The 17,810-nt window shown below is 39.7% G+C and overlaps 1 protein-coding gene across 1 annotated transcript; it reads left to right on the forward strand.

Moving 5' to 3' along the window:
* Window positions 1-2,311: 2,311 nt before the first annotated feature.
* Window positions 2,312-13,614, forward strand: LOC145478178 (uncharacterized). Its single transcript, XM_081456119.1, has 12 exons — window positions 2,312-3,139; window positions 3,793-3,883; window positions 4,367-4,450; window positions 6,060-6,161; window positions 7,131-7,268; window positions 7,962-8,186; window positions 8,450-8,521; window positions 8,635-8,709; window positions 9,403-9,492; window positions 10,225-10,287; window positions 10,617-10,685; window positions 11,406-13,614. Exons 1-12 carry the CDS (start codon window positions 2,715-2,717, stop codon window positions 13,350-13,352), a joined length of 3,381 nt encoding a protein of 1,126 aa, XP_081312245.1. The 5' UTR covers window positions 2,312-2,714; the 3' UTR covers window positions 13,353-13,614.
* The last annotated feature ends 4,196 nt before the right edge of the window (window positions 13,615-17,810 follow it).

Consider the following 17,810-nt stretch of genomic DNA (forward strand, 5'->3'; position numbering starts at 1 on the left):
TTATGCAAGCTTTCAAGTTCAAATTTCAGCTGTCATACTGTCAACTTTTTAACCAATGAGATTTTATGGACTTTTTTAAGTAGCCAATCGAAAAGCGAGAAAAGCTATTGACAACGTTCGCGTCATTTTGAATAAAATTCACATATCTTTGTTGACAGTAAGTTTACGTGTCTTTTCCCCTGATTTATTCCCGGCATTTGACCAGTTTGGGGTCTTGTTATTGTAAAAAACAAATTGACGTCAGTTTTTTATGCGTCTGTCCTATTATTGATGAGAAATTTCGTCATAACATTGTCAAAGTTTACTGCGGAACCACTCGCCTGCGGCTCGTGGTTCCACAGCCACTTTGACAATGTTATGCCGCAATTTATCATCAATAAGAGGACAGACGCATAGAAAACTGACGTCAATTTGTTAATTGTACGGTTCATAACATAAATAGAGGATATTACATGTTGAACACGAGAAGATAAAATTCGTATCCACAAGCGGACATGTAATATTCTGTTTATTATATAAACATGCTAATGACGAATTTTTTTTACGATTTACTGAAGATTTCCGAACACCTTCCGAAGATTTCCGAAGATGCTCCAAAAGTTGCCCAGAGCACGGCCTGTATTTCAGACGCTGTGGAAGAATATTGATCGCTTTTTAGGGCGGGAACATCATCACAGCAGGGTCAGAATACTTCTTTACCTAGACTGTCATAAATGGCGCCCCACAGCCGTCCCTACCAGCGCGAAAGCTTTACACCTTTTGCTGTTCATTTACAGAAAATATCCATTCATTTGAGTCCAAATTTGTTTCATTATAGTCAACATACTCTCATTAACACCAATATGACCTTCATTTGCGCGTAAGGAACGTTCAAGAATAGCACTTGCATATGTATTAACATTCAAAATCAACAAAAGATAAACAATACCTTCCTTTGACATTCATTGGCTGTAAATGTATTTTCATTTTAGTCGAAATAAAATTCGTTGTCACGAAACGAAAATCATTTACACTTTTGGACATTCCTTTTTCAACAAAAGACTTTCAATAACAGAATTTGCATGAGCACTCACAATCAATTGCATTATTATACAACCGTATCCGTGAAAGTGACAATCTTTAGTACGTTGAGACAGACACTACCGTGTTTCCACCTAACGTTAAGAGAAAACAATAGCTCATTAGTGTAATTCAGAGATAAACGGAGAGAGATCGTGAACAGAGATATCGCGCCCAATTTTCCTCGAAAATTTGATTATAGAACTAGGGACCGTATGTACCTTTTTTTAATCGTATTTTCACAATCCTCCCCTTGCAGATATAAATTCAGCCTCTTACGAATCTTTTGCGCACAACTCAGAGGACGCACTACTGTATACATGTGATAAAGTGACAGTTAGATTTCCCCACAAATGCCACGAAGAAATAGAATCCCATTTGAACACAGCGAAAGGATAATCAGGGCCTAAATGTGGACAATGGTATCGTTTCATGCAAACATATCTGCCACGATGCCTCAATAGTGAGGCAATTGAGGGATAGATCGTTCAGCAAATTTGATATTCTCTCTTCCAAAAATAAATGTTATTATGGCTGTAATGTTTGTCTCACCGCACTTAAGATTGTCATCTTCATGGATATGGTTGTATAATAATGCAATTGATTGTGAGTGCTCATGCAAATTCTGTTACTGAAAGTCTTTCGTTGGAAAAGGAATGTTCAAAAGTGTAAATGATTGTCGTTTCGTGACAACGAATTTTATTTCGACTAAAATGAAAATACATTTACAGCCAATGAATGTCAAAGGAAGGTATTGTTTATCTTTTGATGATTTTGAATGCTAATACATATGCAAGTGTTATTCTTGAACGTTCCTTACGTGCAAATGAAGGTCATAATGGTGTTAATGAGAGTATGTTGACCATAATGAAACAAATTTGGACTCAAATGAATGGATATTTTCTGTAAATGAACAGCAAAATGTGTAGTTGATACTTATACTTATGCTTCCCTCGCAAATGAAACCGGGCTTTTCAAAATGCTCCAACTGAGCTGTAGTGGTCCCCCCACGGTCGGCCCCCGAAGCGAATTTAAGACATTTTGAGAGCTCCTGAAAGACGACAATCCGAAGCTTTTTGAAGTGACCAGAAAACTTTTATTGAGGTAAGCGAAACCAACTCGTATGGCTCGCTGGCTCGCTTAAAATAAGAATATTCAGCCTCGGCCGGACAAACAAACAAACAAGTGGCAAGCCTATTTAACACGTGATTAGTTTCTGGACGTGCGGAAAAGCTATTTAGGCTGTATTTTGGCTAAACCAGAGGAGAACTGTTAGGGACGCTAAAAGCGCTGTTGCGACGATTTTCTTTATATTAAAAACGCACCGAAATTGATTTTTATGTTACCATTTATTATGTAGTTAAAGGATCTTTATAAGTATGTTTGCTTTCCTGTGTGTGAAGGCCGAATTCTAAGGAAATCTGCGAAGAAATATCTTTTCCTTCTTTTACCGAAAAATGCTGATGTCAGCATTTTTATTCGAGGTTAATTATCTCGGAAAAATGCCTGGCTACCCCTAGTTTTCTTTGTGGATTCCAATAGTCCCTGCTAATATCTACTTTTTTCATTTGACGAAAACCGGTAGTAGGCATGGCACTGTCCTTCAGGCCGGAGGGCCTTCGACGCTGTTGGTATCCTACGTCGTGTAGGTGACTATGAAAGATCAGACTTGTCGCCCAAAATTTACCCACAATTCTTGCATTCGCAGAGCCGATCACATGCGAAACAAGATGTCGTCCTTTTCGCATTACAACGAAAGAGGAGTTATTCGAGATATCCATTCTCTTGCCGAGGTTATTCTCCTCGATCACTCTTACGCCAAACCGTGGTCTGCACATCCAGATGCTTCTAAAGTGCGTCCAGTGAAAACGTTGTTTCTGCCCAGAGAAGACGTAGAAAACTTGCCCTCGATATCCGATGATGAGGAAATCGATGTTTGTGAACCGGTCGCCTCCTCGTGCTCTACGAATATTATGTACGATACGGCCAAAGCTAAAGCAGTGATGGCTGAATGCGAGAAGTATGTGAGTACTGTGTCTAGTAAAAAGACTCCAGACACATGGGAAGAACAAATTTCGAGGTATGTTGTGTGGTTAATATTTCATAAAATATGCACGTGTTAAATGGTTGACAGCTTTTGACAAGACTAATTCGATCAACAAAATAGAAGATGCTTTTGAAAATTGTCATTTCCATTCTCAACCCCACAGTCGCTAGGAATAACTAAAGGAATTAGCAGGGTTTTCTTATTAGAGTGAATTCTTGAAGCAGATCGCTGAATTGAGGATGAAAAAAATTATGAGAAATACTAGTGGATTGTTTCGTGACAGATACCTACATGTGCATTCGCTTGCCAGTGACTTACTTGTAGACGTATAGAATATCTTAAATCCGTGGTACTAACTGACAACAATAACAACAACATCTCTATTTTCTCATTTATAAATATAAATATTAAAACATTTTTAGTTTTTGTGCTAAAATATACTCAAAACCTAATTAATGTGGATAGAACAGTTATCAGGAAGTCCAATTCATGTATGTATTTGTATCAAGTTCTAAAGTAACCAGTAGTCACTAGGGAGAAGTCATTATTTGTAGACAGCTCCGATGCTAACTCATCGGCAACTGCATTACACTTAGAACTATTACATTTAAATGTTCAGTAGTCATTTAAATGAATTGCCATTAAATCAGCAATAATTTTCAAGATGTCATTTGATCTCGTAACAGGAATGGCTGGGGAACCAAGCAGAGTGTCTTGTTTGACAAAGTTACAAAAGTTCTCTCCAATTTGCGGCTAGCAAGGTTGACTTATGAAGGGGTAAGATTTTTCACTGACTGTCATTAGTAAAATTCTGCTAGGTACACTAATGCTGCTATCTGGTTGGCTGAGCTATGACCTATCAGAACACTAGTGAGTGTTTCTTTCAAGGGTCTATGGAATGATGGTTACTCGCGTAAATTTTATGTTCGGCATAAGGCTGAGAAGGAAGGCTGCTGTCAGTTTCAAGGGTCCAAAACATAACCATTTTATTGTGTTGTACCAGAACATATCCATACCTTCCCCACAGACAAGGCTGTGGTCCAAGAAAATTAAAAGGAGCCTGAAGGCTCCTAACCATGAGATCCTGGGTGCCCAGCACTTATGCTGATGTGAAAAGAATAAGTTTTTCCAGTAGTCTAAAGGCAAAAGTTAGTTGCCTTTGGCACCTGGGTGCTTAAACTAGAGCACAGATTTTTGCTGTGACCTTCTCCCTCCTGAAAATGCCAGTCTACACTGTAGCTTCATACTTTTCTTCCACAGCTTCCAAATGAGCCAGTGATGAGACGAATAACTACAGACAAGGCAACCAAAAGAACAAGACAAATTCTGAGTGAGACAGAATGGGTGAGTTTAGATTTGTATTGAATATCATGCACTGAAATGTTTAATGCACCTGCTACACATGGTACATTTTGTTTTGAAGCCAACCATCAAAATAAAAAATGTGTTGCTTTTTAAAAACCTTTTGTACTGATGAGCGAAACATTTATTTTGTAATTAATTTTGATAACAAACTGCTTATTAACTGTGAGTGAGGTCTTTATGGGGAAATCTCGAACTGAGACCTTACCTTATTGACTGAGCGATAGTAAGGTCAATACAGCAAGGCTGAGGTTTGAGACTGAATGTCCATGGTTAATAAATTGTTTATTATTGGCTTTTTGCTTTGCTTTTACAGGCCTGTGATCGGCTGGCCTATGGGCATTATGGGAGAATAATGTCCTAGAATTGGCCAATCAGAGCATGTTTTATATCGGCCACAAACACAAGCGATATAATAAAATGCATGAATGCCTTAGTTATTTCTACATACAAATTAATATGTTTGCACAATACTTTTAATACACTGTAAAGTTCACCACTGACATGAATAGTTACCTTTGAAATTATACCCTGCTCAGCAGAAACCTCTATTAGATTAATGCAGACAGTAATTAAAATTTTATTTTCAATTGGTAATTTTTATTGTTAAAAATCTCTGCTAAGTAGACTGAATTTATAATGAGTTGATTGAAATGTAATGTCCATACAGAAAGGATGGTTTAAAAACAATATTAATATGTAAACTTGAGTTCAGGTTAGCGTGGTTACTTAATAGTTTAGGGAAATTTATAAATGAATTTATAAGTAAGTAAATCTAGTTTCACACATACTATGGTCTTCTCAGCGCGATTGAAAATAAATGGAAAATTTTGCCCACTGATAGACAGGTAAACACAGAAACAGAACTGGTACGAAAATGAAGAAAATCTTTCCAATGCTGCGCTGCACAAAATTATTGTCGAGAACAAATTCCAACCACCCACCAATGAAAACCAAATCATTAGCAAGGGAGTGGAGCCTTCTGAAATCCAAAAATTATATAACTGGCCTTTCTCTATTACCAAAGATACAGAGTTAAAAATGTTTTGAACAATTCAAGATAAACCACTATGTCATCTACACTTAAGACAAACCTAAAAGAGCCAACATAACATCTGATGATTTATGCTATCTATGTAAAAGTGAACAGCATAAAATCCCGCATATGTTTTTTGAGTGCTCCCATGTAGCTTTATTTTGGAATGAATTTTTTGACTCGTGGTCGCAAGTCGCAAACAACATCAACCCCTAAGCTTGGCTTTGCTGGTGGCAAAATACTTTATTTACAAAGGTAACTTGAATGAATGATCTTTACTCTTCTCACTGTTTAAGATACAGCTTTGAGAAAACATAATGGCTGTAAGATACATTGCAATAAAAAACAAAACTACCATGCTCTTTAATGACCAATGGAAATGCCTTATATTAAAAGATTTTGTTCCAGAAATTTTGTCACCACCAACATCTCAATAGGATAAATTAATTTACCTACTTTGCGTCAATGTTCTCATGTTTTTTAAAATTTATAATCAGTAGCACCTAATTTACATGTATACTGTACAGTGTTTGAAACTTGTAATCTTTTCCCTAGGATCCAAACTTAATGAAGTGGCTTCACAGTACTCTATTAGATGGCTTGAGTATTCCTCTTTTGGCTTGTTATCTTGATGTACTGCAGACCTTGAGAGCCAAGGTGAGAGTCTGTCCTTAATACTTGAGCAAATATTTTACTGCATTGCAAACGCATACATGTACCATGTACACTCTATGTGTGTTTTTTAGTATTTGCTGAATGTTGTGAACTTGACATTGAGTGTGAGTGAAGTTGTCAATGGAGGGTTACCTGTATTGTCATCCTGGCTAGCCCTGCAACCTGGCAAAATGAACTAAATCTGGTATTGTAATTGGCTACCCTTGCGGGAAGGTGGTACTTTCTTGCCCGCAACCGGTTACCCTCTGTTTCCTTCTTTTGTGCATTTTTGTGGGCCTCTACTGCTTCTTGGTTTTTGTTAACAGGCAAAAAAGAACTTAAGCTGATATCCAGCCATCTTGACCTCAGGCTCGGTCAATAATCTATACATCTGCCAGTGGCCCGTAAATGTCAGAGTTTATCCTGGTTTCCAGACAATGAAGTGTGAAGCAACTATTCCTTTTGAATGAAATTCTTGTTCCATCACAAGTTGAACCCCAGCATTTTGGCATGGTATTACATTATACTGTACCCATTATTTTACAATCCTGGGCCCAGGTGTTATCCAGTGGATAGCATTTTCTGCCCTTTGAACAACTGGAGCCTAGTTGGAGAGAGGTACTTTGAAAAGATAGTGTTTTGCCCAAGAACACAAAGCAGTTACACAGTTAGTGCTGGAATCAGCTTGACTGCTAAACCTACAGTTCAAGGTGGCAACCATAAGGGCACTGTTTCTTCCACTTCACTGTGCAAAGAAGTAGTAATGCTGTACTCCTAGCTGCTTCATGTTGCTGATAATCCATCAGGCAGCTGTGATATCACTGATTGAAAGTAATTCACTCTTAAATACTTGATAAAGAAAGCTCCCTTTTGCGGTACATGTGCTGAAAGCAATTTAGGCTGAGATTAGTTGCATCAGTCTGAACATATAACATAGTTGAAACAGCTTAATTTTGATTATTTTTCTTGTAGGTTCCAACTCTTGTTGATCGAATGCTTACACAGCCTTCTAGTCAGCGCCGTGGACTGGCAGCGAGCTCAGAAGCCCTTAGCTTGCTTCTCAAAAGACCTTGGGACCCGGCCCATGGACTGGTCACACAACATAAACAGGTACTGCCTGAGTTAACACCCTTTTATTGCTGCTACTGAGGTTAACATGCCACAGAGGTTTTAAAAGCTCTCATAACATACGTTGTGCATGTATTTTTTCAGGAAGAAATGTAGGGTGCTGGAAATGATCATGAAATGTCTGTTTTATGGTTTATTAATTTATTACTGTTTTTGTTGCTGTTTCTTTTTGTATTCACTGTTTAGTGATGACTGTATCAGACCCTTTTTGTGCAGGGTTACCATGTTACTTGTATTTGTTTTTACAGAATGATGTGCACCTTTAGAAAACCTACTTATATTTTGTACTGAAATGCAGCCATTTCGAAATGGAATGGAATGAATATGAACCTATAGCTGACAATATTGCTGTCTTTACTTGATTACATGTATTTCCACTTCTAATAATGGAGGCTTTTGACAAACAATTACAGTAAGAACAAAAATAAATGAGCAATGATAATTTGAATGACATTTCGATGACTTATTGAAAATTCATTCAAAATTTTTATCGCTAACTCTTGTTCCAATTATTTGCCACTTCATGCTAAAATTTAAAATCAGGTGACCTAACAGGCAAGGGAAGCTGGTTCTTTCTACCATCTAGACATGATTTGTTGCCTTTTATAACCAAACATTTTGGAAGGGCTGGGTAAGTTAAATCACAGTTTCAGTTATCACTTTTTTGTCTTAAAGCGAAAACTTCCCGGAACGCCTTTGCTGTTGGTCGTGCCAAGTGGTCCTACAACAAGTATCAGTTCTGGGACGTCATCCAAACGTGCTCGCTTCTGGCACAACCATCTGTCTGTCCTTGGCAAGGTTGTTCCTGTCACTATGCACACAAGCAATGGAGGTAGTGGAGTGTCTATCAGTCAGTGTCTGGATCACATTATTGGTGCGGTTAGGATCAAAGTATTGGAGGTAAAAAAAATTTGTATTACTAATTGGTTACATTCAGAAATCTTTTTACAGGCAATATTCCTAGCAATATTCCTAGCAATATTCCTAGCCATGACAAATGCTTGTGTGGCTGGAGTGGTGGCCACTGGACTCTCCTTATAGTATCAGGGCTGCACATGTACATTGTAGTGTACATGTAGAAAGAAAAGAAAGTGCATATGAACTCGTCTGTGTTTGATGTTTCATATCAACCTAATTGTTTTCAACTTTGTTTTATTCTTCAGCTGAGGAGTCATTTTCCCAATCGTCCCATTATTCTGCTGGGTTGGTCAGTTGGTGCTTTAGTGTCCTGTCAGGTATGCAATTACAAAGAGGTTCAAAATTCAAGCAGGTCAACTGTAAGTTGTACACTGTACCATAGTTAAACTTGGCATTTCTGTAAACTATGCCCTGTTTTTTTTACTGTTAGGTGGCATTGATGGAATCAGTGTGTGCCGTCGTGTGTCTTGGTTTCCCAATCACTGGTCTAAGTGGTGTAAGAGTGGTGAGTACATGAACTTTGTAGTACTGTGCAAGAGTAAGTCACTACATCTCATCACATTTCTAAACAGACCTACAATGTATCACTATTTTTTAGACTATTTGTCTTTATTTATGTTCCTCGTCACTAACGGTTGCTGCTACATTCCTTTCCTTTTGTTTTGATCAAATAATCACTGATATCTTCAGGCCAAAATGGTGACAGTGTGCTGTTTGCCTAAACACTGCCAGATCATTTCAATTCCTGAGCTTGGATCCTCCTTTTATGTACAGTGATATTTTACTTAAGTTTCCAGAACAAGCTTGTCTTATTTGGGTAAAACTTTGTTTAATTTTGATGTTTGGTGAGCATCAAATTCAAAAGGTGATGTTGTTAAGATCTATTTGACATTTCTTATTCTGGGGACATGAGAAGACACATCTTCTGATTGGTGTACAATAATATTGTTGCAGCAAATTTTGGCACAACTGGCTCAATTTTGAAGCTGGCACTGGCTAAATCATGCAAAGAAATGTGGTTTGGGTTTAAGCAGCTGTTAGTGGGGTAAGCATTGCATGTTAACCCAAGTAGCAGCTGCAAAGGAGACTACCCTAGCTGAGTATTTCTCTATTCTCCTCACCTTATCCATTGATATTGTAGTGTTGTTGTAAGGAGAAATATTATCTTGGTCACATGTTGGTATTTGTTTCCTTGCAGGGTGTAGAAGATCCTCTTCTGGAGCTGAAGACACCCACTTTGTTTATTATTGGTTCACATTCAACTCTCACATCCCAAGAAGATGTTGAGGTACAAGTGTTTCTCATTGTTGTCTTTGCAACACCTGAAACAAACAGCTCATGTGGTTGGATTTTCTGACAGAACAACTTCTAAATTGCTTGAGACTTCTTGCTATTCTTTTCTGTAGAAAAAGTAGCGTAATGTGCATTGTGCAGTTCCAGAAAATAGCCATACTCCCCCCACAGAAGGGATTGGAATTTCCCTGGGGGTGGGGGGTCTTTGAGACCACAAAATTTAAAGACATGTATGAAGCTCAATTGGAATTTTCAGAGGGTTGAGGGGTCATAGAAGAAATCTCTTCCATGGGAGAGGTATGGGTATTTTCTGGAACTACACATTGTATTGTTAAGGTGTAAAATGTGTGTAGATGAGCATCAAAGATACAGTCTCATCAAATTGAAAACACTTATAATTAATTATTACAATCAAAGGAAATGAGATTCACTCTCTTGGTTTTGAGACAATTGACAAATTATCCACAGTTCCTCATCAAATTATAATAATTCATCATTGATTCCGTACACATTTACCTATCTCAACACTTATGATTTTACAATAGTAAAGATGTCTGCATTCTAACAGAAAATTACAAATTGTCTTCGTAGAGGAGTTTATCCAGCTGATACAATTTACCTGTCAACAACATGATTTAAAGAAGTTTCTCCACGTTTTGGGCCTAATAATTTATTATACATTCTTTCTGTCCTTACCTTTGTGTGTGTGTGTGTTTGTTTGTTACAGGAAATGCGTGAAAAGATGAAAACAGACACTAGTCTGCTGGTGGTAGGAGGGGCAGATGAACAGGTCAGTCAAGTCAGCATAAGAGATATCTTTTGGTTGTTGTTCAGTGGTTTTCAGCAAAACTGCGTTCCCTGGGAACGAGGTTGTTTTGAGCAGTTATGTGGTTGTCACGCACTCTTAGATAACAGCAATACGTGATAATCCAGATAATAACTACAAATAAGATATGAATCTGGCACGCTTTTCAGATTTCAGTAGGTCCCTTTCTTCGAGTGGATGCTTTTTCTAATTCTCCTCCCCTGTTTGTTTGAGAGCGTTTGGATAACTTTAGGAGAAATAAGATGTCAGATGCAGCTATGACTGAGTTTTATATCATCTACTTTACGTTGTAGTTACGTTTGACTCGAGCTAAAAAGAAACAGGAGGGTCTCACACAAAGTATGGTGGATCGCTTGATCATGGTATGTGTTTCTTTTGAAGCAAATGCGAATATGGCTGTGTTATAATACAGTGGAATCTCGATTCCTCGAACCCTCATTTTTTCGAACCTCCCGATAACTCGAACCAAAAGTTGTTCCCCCTCCACAGTCGAACACTGTAATTTTACCCCCGATTTCTCGAACTCCGATTTTTCGAACCAATTTTTCTTTCCCTTGGAGGTTCGAAAAATCGGGGTTCCGCTGTATGGTCAAATAATTACACTATGCTACTAAATATAGCAAGCGAAACCTTACAAAAATTTACGAGAACTACGTGATGAAGTTCTTCGAAATTTGAAACAGTGACTGGACGGTACATGCAAGACTTTGTAAATCGTTTTACCATATTTCCTTTGCATCTATGTAATGCTCGACCTCGTATCGTCATCCTGTGCTTTTCGTCGCACAATACATTTATTCGTAGAATCGTTGCGTGACACTTTTAATTAGTAAGTTATGTTAGCAAGAAACGTTAGTATTTGTTCGTAGCCCTAGTATTATAGGAAGTGTTTTTAATTGTGTTGTAAGTAGCTGTGTGTGCCCATATTGTATTATAAGTAGCTGTAGCATTGAAAGTGGTGTAATTTTATTGTAAAATTTAAAAAAAAAAAAAAAAATAGAATCGTTGCGTTACAGTCTAAAAGAGAGACGAGAGTCACGCAAATATGCGTTGTAATTGTGACGTTTGATGTTTGTTTTTAGGACGAGATTGGTGACTTCTTAGGCCTTGTTTTGACGAGTATGAACAACAACAGCGCACACAACAGAAATGATTCCTCGGATATAGATGAGGTGGACGTTCGCAAAAAGAAAAGGAAACGGTCAGTGTCGCGTGACCTGAGCTCTGAAATGGAACGCTCTGTAGGAAAGCAAGCTTTGACGTCACACGCATCAGCCAAGAAGTCCACACCTCAAAAGGCTCCCGTTCAAGATCAGGGAAAAACACTTCTTAAGCTACCCCTTGGCAACACCATGGGGGCTATAAGCAGCGTTCGTTCGCTGAGCCAGCCTAGTCCTGCTAAGCGGCCAAGGACTTCCAAGTCTAAATCAAAAACAGCCAACCCGCCTCCAAGTATCATTCACGTTACTGGAGCTACGCCTACAACTGTAGTCAGCAGTGTCCCTCAAGCCATTCCCGTGCACCCTCTGCCAGGGTTTCCTCTACCTCCTGGTGCCACCGTGACTCGCCAGGTGCCTCTGGCAAGTGCTTCAGCGGCGGCGCTGGCTTCCAGTGGCAGGGGACAAACCTTCATCTCCCTTACTCCGAAGAGCTCAGACCCTGGAGCAAGGGTCACGCAGACGTTCATCACCATTCCTCGCGGGAGTTCTCCATCCGTCATGTCGTCAAGTTCAGCAACAGGACAGACAGTGCAATATATCATTAAACCTCAAAGCCAGCGTCACACTCCTGTGAACCTCAGTGCTGTTGGTGCTACCCTGACGGCTCAAGGCGCTGTTGCACCGCCCGGAGCTCAGCTGCCTGTAAGGACCATTGTATCAGCGCCAGTCAGACAAACACCTCTCTCCCAATCACCCAGCTCGTCCTTTACATCTGTAGTGAGTCTCAAGGGTGCTACTGTAACAACGCAAGCTCCCTCGTTTCCATCGGGTGCTGTACCAGTATCTAGCGCTTCCTTAGCTGCGGCATCCTCCCTTGGCAAGTTTTCCCCATCGTCAGCTGTACTGACCTCCGGGAGACCTACTTTCACCCGTGTGGGTGAGATGTCACAACCATCAACTATCAACGTTCTGACTAAGGACGGTAACAAGCTGGTAGTGTCGCAGGCGATATCATCTGCTGGCCTCAAAGGCTCGTACAAGTTGGTCAGTGGCGCAACTGTAGCAAGTGGAGCTGGACAATCCCAAGTTGTCCTTGGCCATCCTGTCAGGTCAGCTTCAGGGAGTGGTCAGACATTAGTCACTCATAAAGTGTCTGGTCCGCCAGGAACTGTCGCTACCTCGTTACCTGTGAGTCTTGCTGCGTTAGCAGGCAAACTACCGAGCAGCACCACAATATCACAACCCGGTGGTCGAGTCACTCTCGTTCAGAGCACTCGGCCAACTACCGTCGCCACACAGCCAGTAAGGACCATTCCCGGACAAGTGGTCTCTGTGCAGAGACCGGCAGCAAGCAGGACTACCAACCCGCAGACTGGCGCGGTGTCAAGTTTTCCAGGAGCAGTAACAGTTGCAAGAGCGGGAGCTACTCAGATGACGGGGGTCATCTCTTCTGGCTCGCCCGTTACTAACCTTCAGACCGGAACAGCCTTTGTGGTTGGTAAAACGCTTGGCAATCCTGTGGCTAGTACACAGGTAATCCCCAAGGCGGCACCCACCCTAGTCGTTTCGTCTACGGCGGTTTCTGGGACCAAAGTGGTACCCTCAGCGCAAATGGCATCAGTTCTCAACAAGACTAAGACAGTGTTGACTGCATCTGCTCCAAAACCTACGGAGTCACAGACTATTTCTGCCCCTGTCACTTCAAATTTTGGTACAACTCCTGTTCAACAGATTAGGAAATCGGTAGCCACGGCTCAGGTGGCGGCTGCTGGGCAAAGTCCTGCAGTCGCACAGTCGGCTGTGAAGGAACAGACACCAGTGGCACCCAAACCTGGTGATGGCGTCGCGAAGGAGGCGGCCTCATCTTGACTTAACTTTATTGAGAGTGAGAACCTAAGCCTTCAGCTGTTCTGGTGTCAGATGTAACCTCTGATTGCACTGGCAACAAAAGTAAGTTTTTCCCTTGCTAGTGATCCAGCATGAAATTATTTGAACACGAACGGTTGTAACCTTTAAAGAGACAATTTTAGGAGGCAATGATATCGACTTTGTTATTGGTGGTGAATAATTTCTCATGCTTGAACTGTAAATATGTAATTTACGTGATTATTAAAAAGAAAAGTATCCGAAATTGTGCCTAATGTGGAGTCTAGGGTGTGGATTAGATTTGATTCTGATCCGACGATTTATTTCCTGCAGCCACTTTTGGAAGTAAAGTTGGTTATCACTGTGAAGTAAGAAAAATAGTTCGTGTCCGAATAACCTAGCCTGCGTAGTTGGCGGAATTCGCGAGCGAGTGATTTTTGGTGGCGGAGCCATGAGTCATCACCAATCCTCTCGCGGCTTTGCCACTCACGTTCATGGCCTCGCCGCCAAAACAAAAGCGCGAAATCCCGAAAGCTACGCAGGCTTGCAAAACCTGTTTTCGGTTCGTCTTGCGTAAACTTGAAAGGGCGCAACGGCGTCCCCTCAGTCTGCAATACGTTTAACAATGTGCGGGTGATCAGGAAGCAAGGGGTCCCCCACCGCCTTTTATGGACCGTTTGTCCCCTAGTAAGAGAAATATTCAAGTTATTAACCGATTCCCTTCCATACGCACACTTTTCTTTATATATTTTCTGTTATCAGGCAGCTCATCATCCTATTGGACCTTCACAAAACAATCGACTACTTTGAAACTCCGTTGAAGGTGTTAAAGTTGAGGTTACATCAATTATTTGAGGCCCTTTAAACGGCGTTCCCGCTGAAATTTGTTTCGCTGTCATTTTAAACGCGACTTGAAGGCTCGAACTGTTTCATGACTGTAGCCGCCTCCTCCACCTTCAGCGCGCTAAGCCGCCAGTCCGTAACACCATACAAAGTTGTATTTGCCCGAAGATTTTTTAGTTTTCTGCCAAATATGCGTCAAATTGAGGACGAAAATTCTAGGTATGGCGGGGGTGTTTTGCCATTGCTCTTGGGGGTAAAACTAAAAGTGCTTGAGAAGGATGCGGAACATCCGTACTTAATCCTAGATGATTGGCTAGTTAACATTCCAGGCTGTTGCCAGTCCGCAAAGAGCTTAGTGGTTTGCATGGTCATCATAATTGAATTTTGTGTCCTTACGTAATTTCCACCCCTCTTCTGTCTGGTTTCCGTTTTCTTTTCTTCATTTCCTCCGAAACGGCTGGAGACCTGCACCCACAATTCTTTTTTAATCAAATGGAAACGCCATTTGTTTTTAAAACAAAAGCGCGCAAACTTGCCCAAGCTTATTTACAGCAAGTTTTCATTGCCCGTCGCGCGCGCGGAATGCTATCTGAGAGACGAAGAAGATATTAGGGAGCTTAATTAAAGCAAACCACCACCACGACGGAAACGAGAACGTCACTAAACAAAAGGTTATAATGAGCAAAACAATAGCTGTGCACGTGCGTTATAAAGCGTTGTACATTTCTTTGCCGTCCTCTGCAAAACAACATGGTGAAATGACCAAGTTCTACGTCGTATTCCCATTTGGAATTGAACGCTCTCGATTGCATATTCTGCCTTAGCACGCTTTAAGAACCATTGGCGCATAAATTCATTTTTGACTAGGCGTCGTCCTCGGCGTCGCCGTCGTCGTTGCTTAAGCTCCTTATTACAGTTAGGTCACTCGAACTGTGTATAACTGGACATCTTTTTGTACATTTTTGTAGTGGCTAAAGAATGAGGGCTCCATATAAACAAGAGTAATAAGCATCATTTGCTTTTAAAACAACAATAAACTTGCCCTTGCGTATTTACAACAATTTTCCACTCCCCGTCGCGCGGAAACGGAGAAGATAACACTGAGGGCGCTGGAATTGTGAACACCTGGACCTTTTTCTACATTTTTTCAGTGACTTAATATTGGAGGCTCTTCATGTTAACAAGATTATTAAGCATTTTTACAGTGTAAAACACTAATCTTGTACATTATACAAAGGGTCTTCATTTTATAGTCACTCAAAAAGCATATCAAAATTGTCGAGTGTTCTTACTGCAATCCTCACGCAGATCATTTAAAACGAAATTTTAGTTACAGTGGGGCCCAAGAATTGACAAGTGCTGCCTCTGCTGAACAGCTTAAACGAAAAATGAGACGAAATAAATTTCGTATATATCAGAATTTCCGCGAGGCCATCATGTACCTTTTAATTTTTTTAGCTTTGATAGTGATGATTTTGCTGTGATTGAATAAAGGTTATTTGTAACAAAAATAAGTCCATCACACACGGGTTTTGAATTTGAAAACTTTGACTTGTTGCCCCTTAACAGATTGAAAATAGGAGATCAAAAGCCCCTATCCCTGAAACATATTTGTTTTAGGTTCCCCACCCCTCCCTTGAAGAGAGAGTTTTAACTTAAAAAGTTAGAATGTTAGAGGATTATTTGACGTCATCTCAAATTTCGCACCATTTTTGACGCGGCGCGCCAGCCTTGCTTTTCAGCTTGCCTGTTTTGTACTGTCGCTTCATTTTCTCATATATCAAAACGTGGCGGATTACTTTTCTCGTGGAAATAGTTTACTTGTTTTTGCATTCTTGCCGCCAAAAGGGAGACAAAACGTCCTTCAAGGCCCTTCAAGTTCACAGCGGAGATTGCATTGCAAACAATTTAGGAGTTGGGTATTAGAAACTGGGCAAAAACGAGTGGTAAAAAAAACGTGTCACCGGTAGGTTTTCAATTTTCTGCTGCTATAAGACTTTTCGTCGTTCAAGAGCATGTTATTTACGCTCAGCAGTAAGCAGACATAGTTCACAGGTGTCTGGTACCATTCACTTCTCGTTCACCAGACGGCATTAACAAGTCGTGTTTTCAAACAGTGTTTTGGTGGTGTACAACTCGAAGAGACATATAGGCTTATCTTAATCTGTAGTTTGTAAAACCACGGGCTCGATGGACATTGATACAAAAAAATAGTCAAAAATATTAAATTTCCCAGTAAATTTGAGTCAATGGAGGCAAACTATGTTGCTATGTCTGTTGCGTTCATAATTCAAATGTTACCATCCTTTTCACAAAACTTTAATGCTTTACAAAGAGGCATTTGAAAGGTCATTGCCAAAAGGAAGAGCTCAAATGAACGGAATTCGATGGTGTGAAAGGCAAATATTTAAAACTTCTAATTAAGATAAAGTTATATACATTTTTCTCATTTTTTTTCTCAAAACGTAGGAAAATGATAGAGAAAAAAAAACCAGAAGGGTCACCGAACGCCCAAGATCGCTAAATAGCAGTGGCTACCAACATTAAAGTTGTTTTACAGTTATTCTTCAGAGATTTTAAAGTGTTTTATTTCTTATTTCAGTTGCCATTCAGTTTCCAGAATCAGTCCAAACGTTTCATAAACATTCTATAACAAAGACAACGAAACTGCATGAAATATCTGTTGAAAAAACGTAAGAAGTATTTGTTACTAACAGGAAAAGGTGCAAAGTTCTGTAACTCTTTACGTAAAAAAATGTGCAGATTTAGTACGGACATTTCATTAACAGCGAGTCTGTGGTCTGAAATGTTTCACATTTTCCCCGATAAGGTTAAAACTCGGAACTTTTCCATGATAACTGTTTCGAGAATTATTTTCGTTCAAGCAGCGTTTTTCACCTTCATGTGGATTTTAATGGGAGTTGTAGTTGACACAAATTTTACCAACGTACCGAACTTTTACAAATTTTTTACAATCGTTTTCCCAAAGTGGTTTGCGTGAGATTTCGGCATCAAATACTTTCCCGTAAAATTTCATTTCCGAGATATTGTCAATTTGTAAACTTTCAAAAATCCAGGCTTAAAATTTTACACATCACAATCGCACAGTACACATAACTAGGCATTTTGGAAATCCGGTAGTCGTGTCTTCGATTCGATTGGTGGAACGATTATAGAAAATGTATCAGAAAAACTAAAACATGCAGGCGGCACACTCAGTTTGCGGTGTGTGACGAAGGTATAGGATTAAATTATTGTTGTAGAAGTACTAAAAAGCTTTAAAAGCGTGAATGGAATGTAAGTCAATATAGTAATCACTAGCGAACGAGCAAATGTTCAAATATTGTACAGAACATCTTGTTTATTACTAACAAAATTAACAAAAGTAGAATTTGTAGAGAATCATCACCATTTTAACGGTATTTTGTGCCGACTTTGTGAAACCAAGACAGTTGTTAATAATACTACGAGACTACAGTTAAAATCAGTTCAATATACCATATCCTTTTAAATGACCCCTGATTGGGTGAGTGTAACAAATTTCGCAAATATTAACACTGCATCGAGACCACCAATATATTTTTCGAATTTAATTTGCATTTTTAATGATTATTGTAC

The sequence above is a fragment of the Orbicella franksi genome, chromosome 2, assembly GCF_964199315.1.
Source record: "Orbicella franksi chromosome 2, jaOrbFran1.1, whole genome shotgun sequence".
In the NCBI taxonomy this organism is placed as follows: Eukaryota; Metazoa; Cnidaria; class Anthozoa; order Scleractinia; family Merulinidae; genus Orbicella; species Orbicella franksi.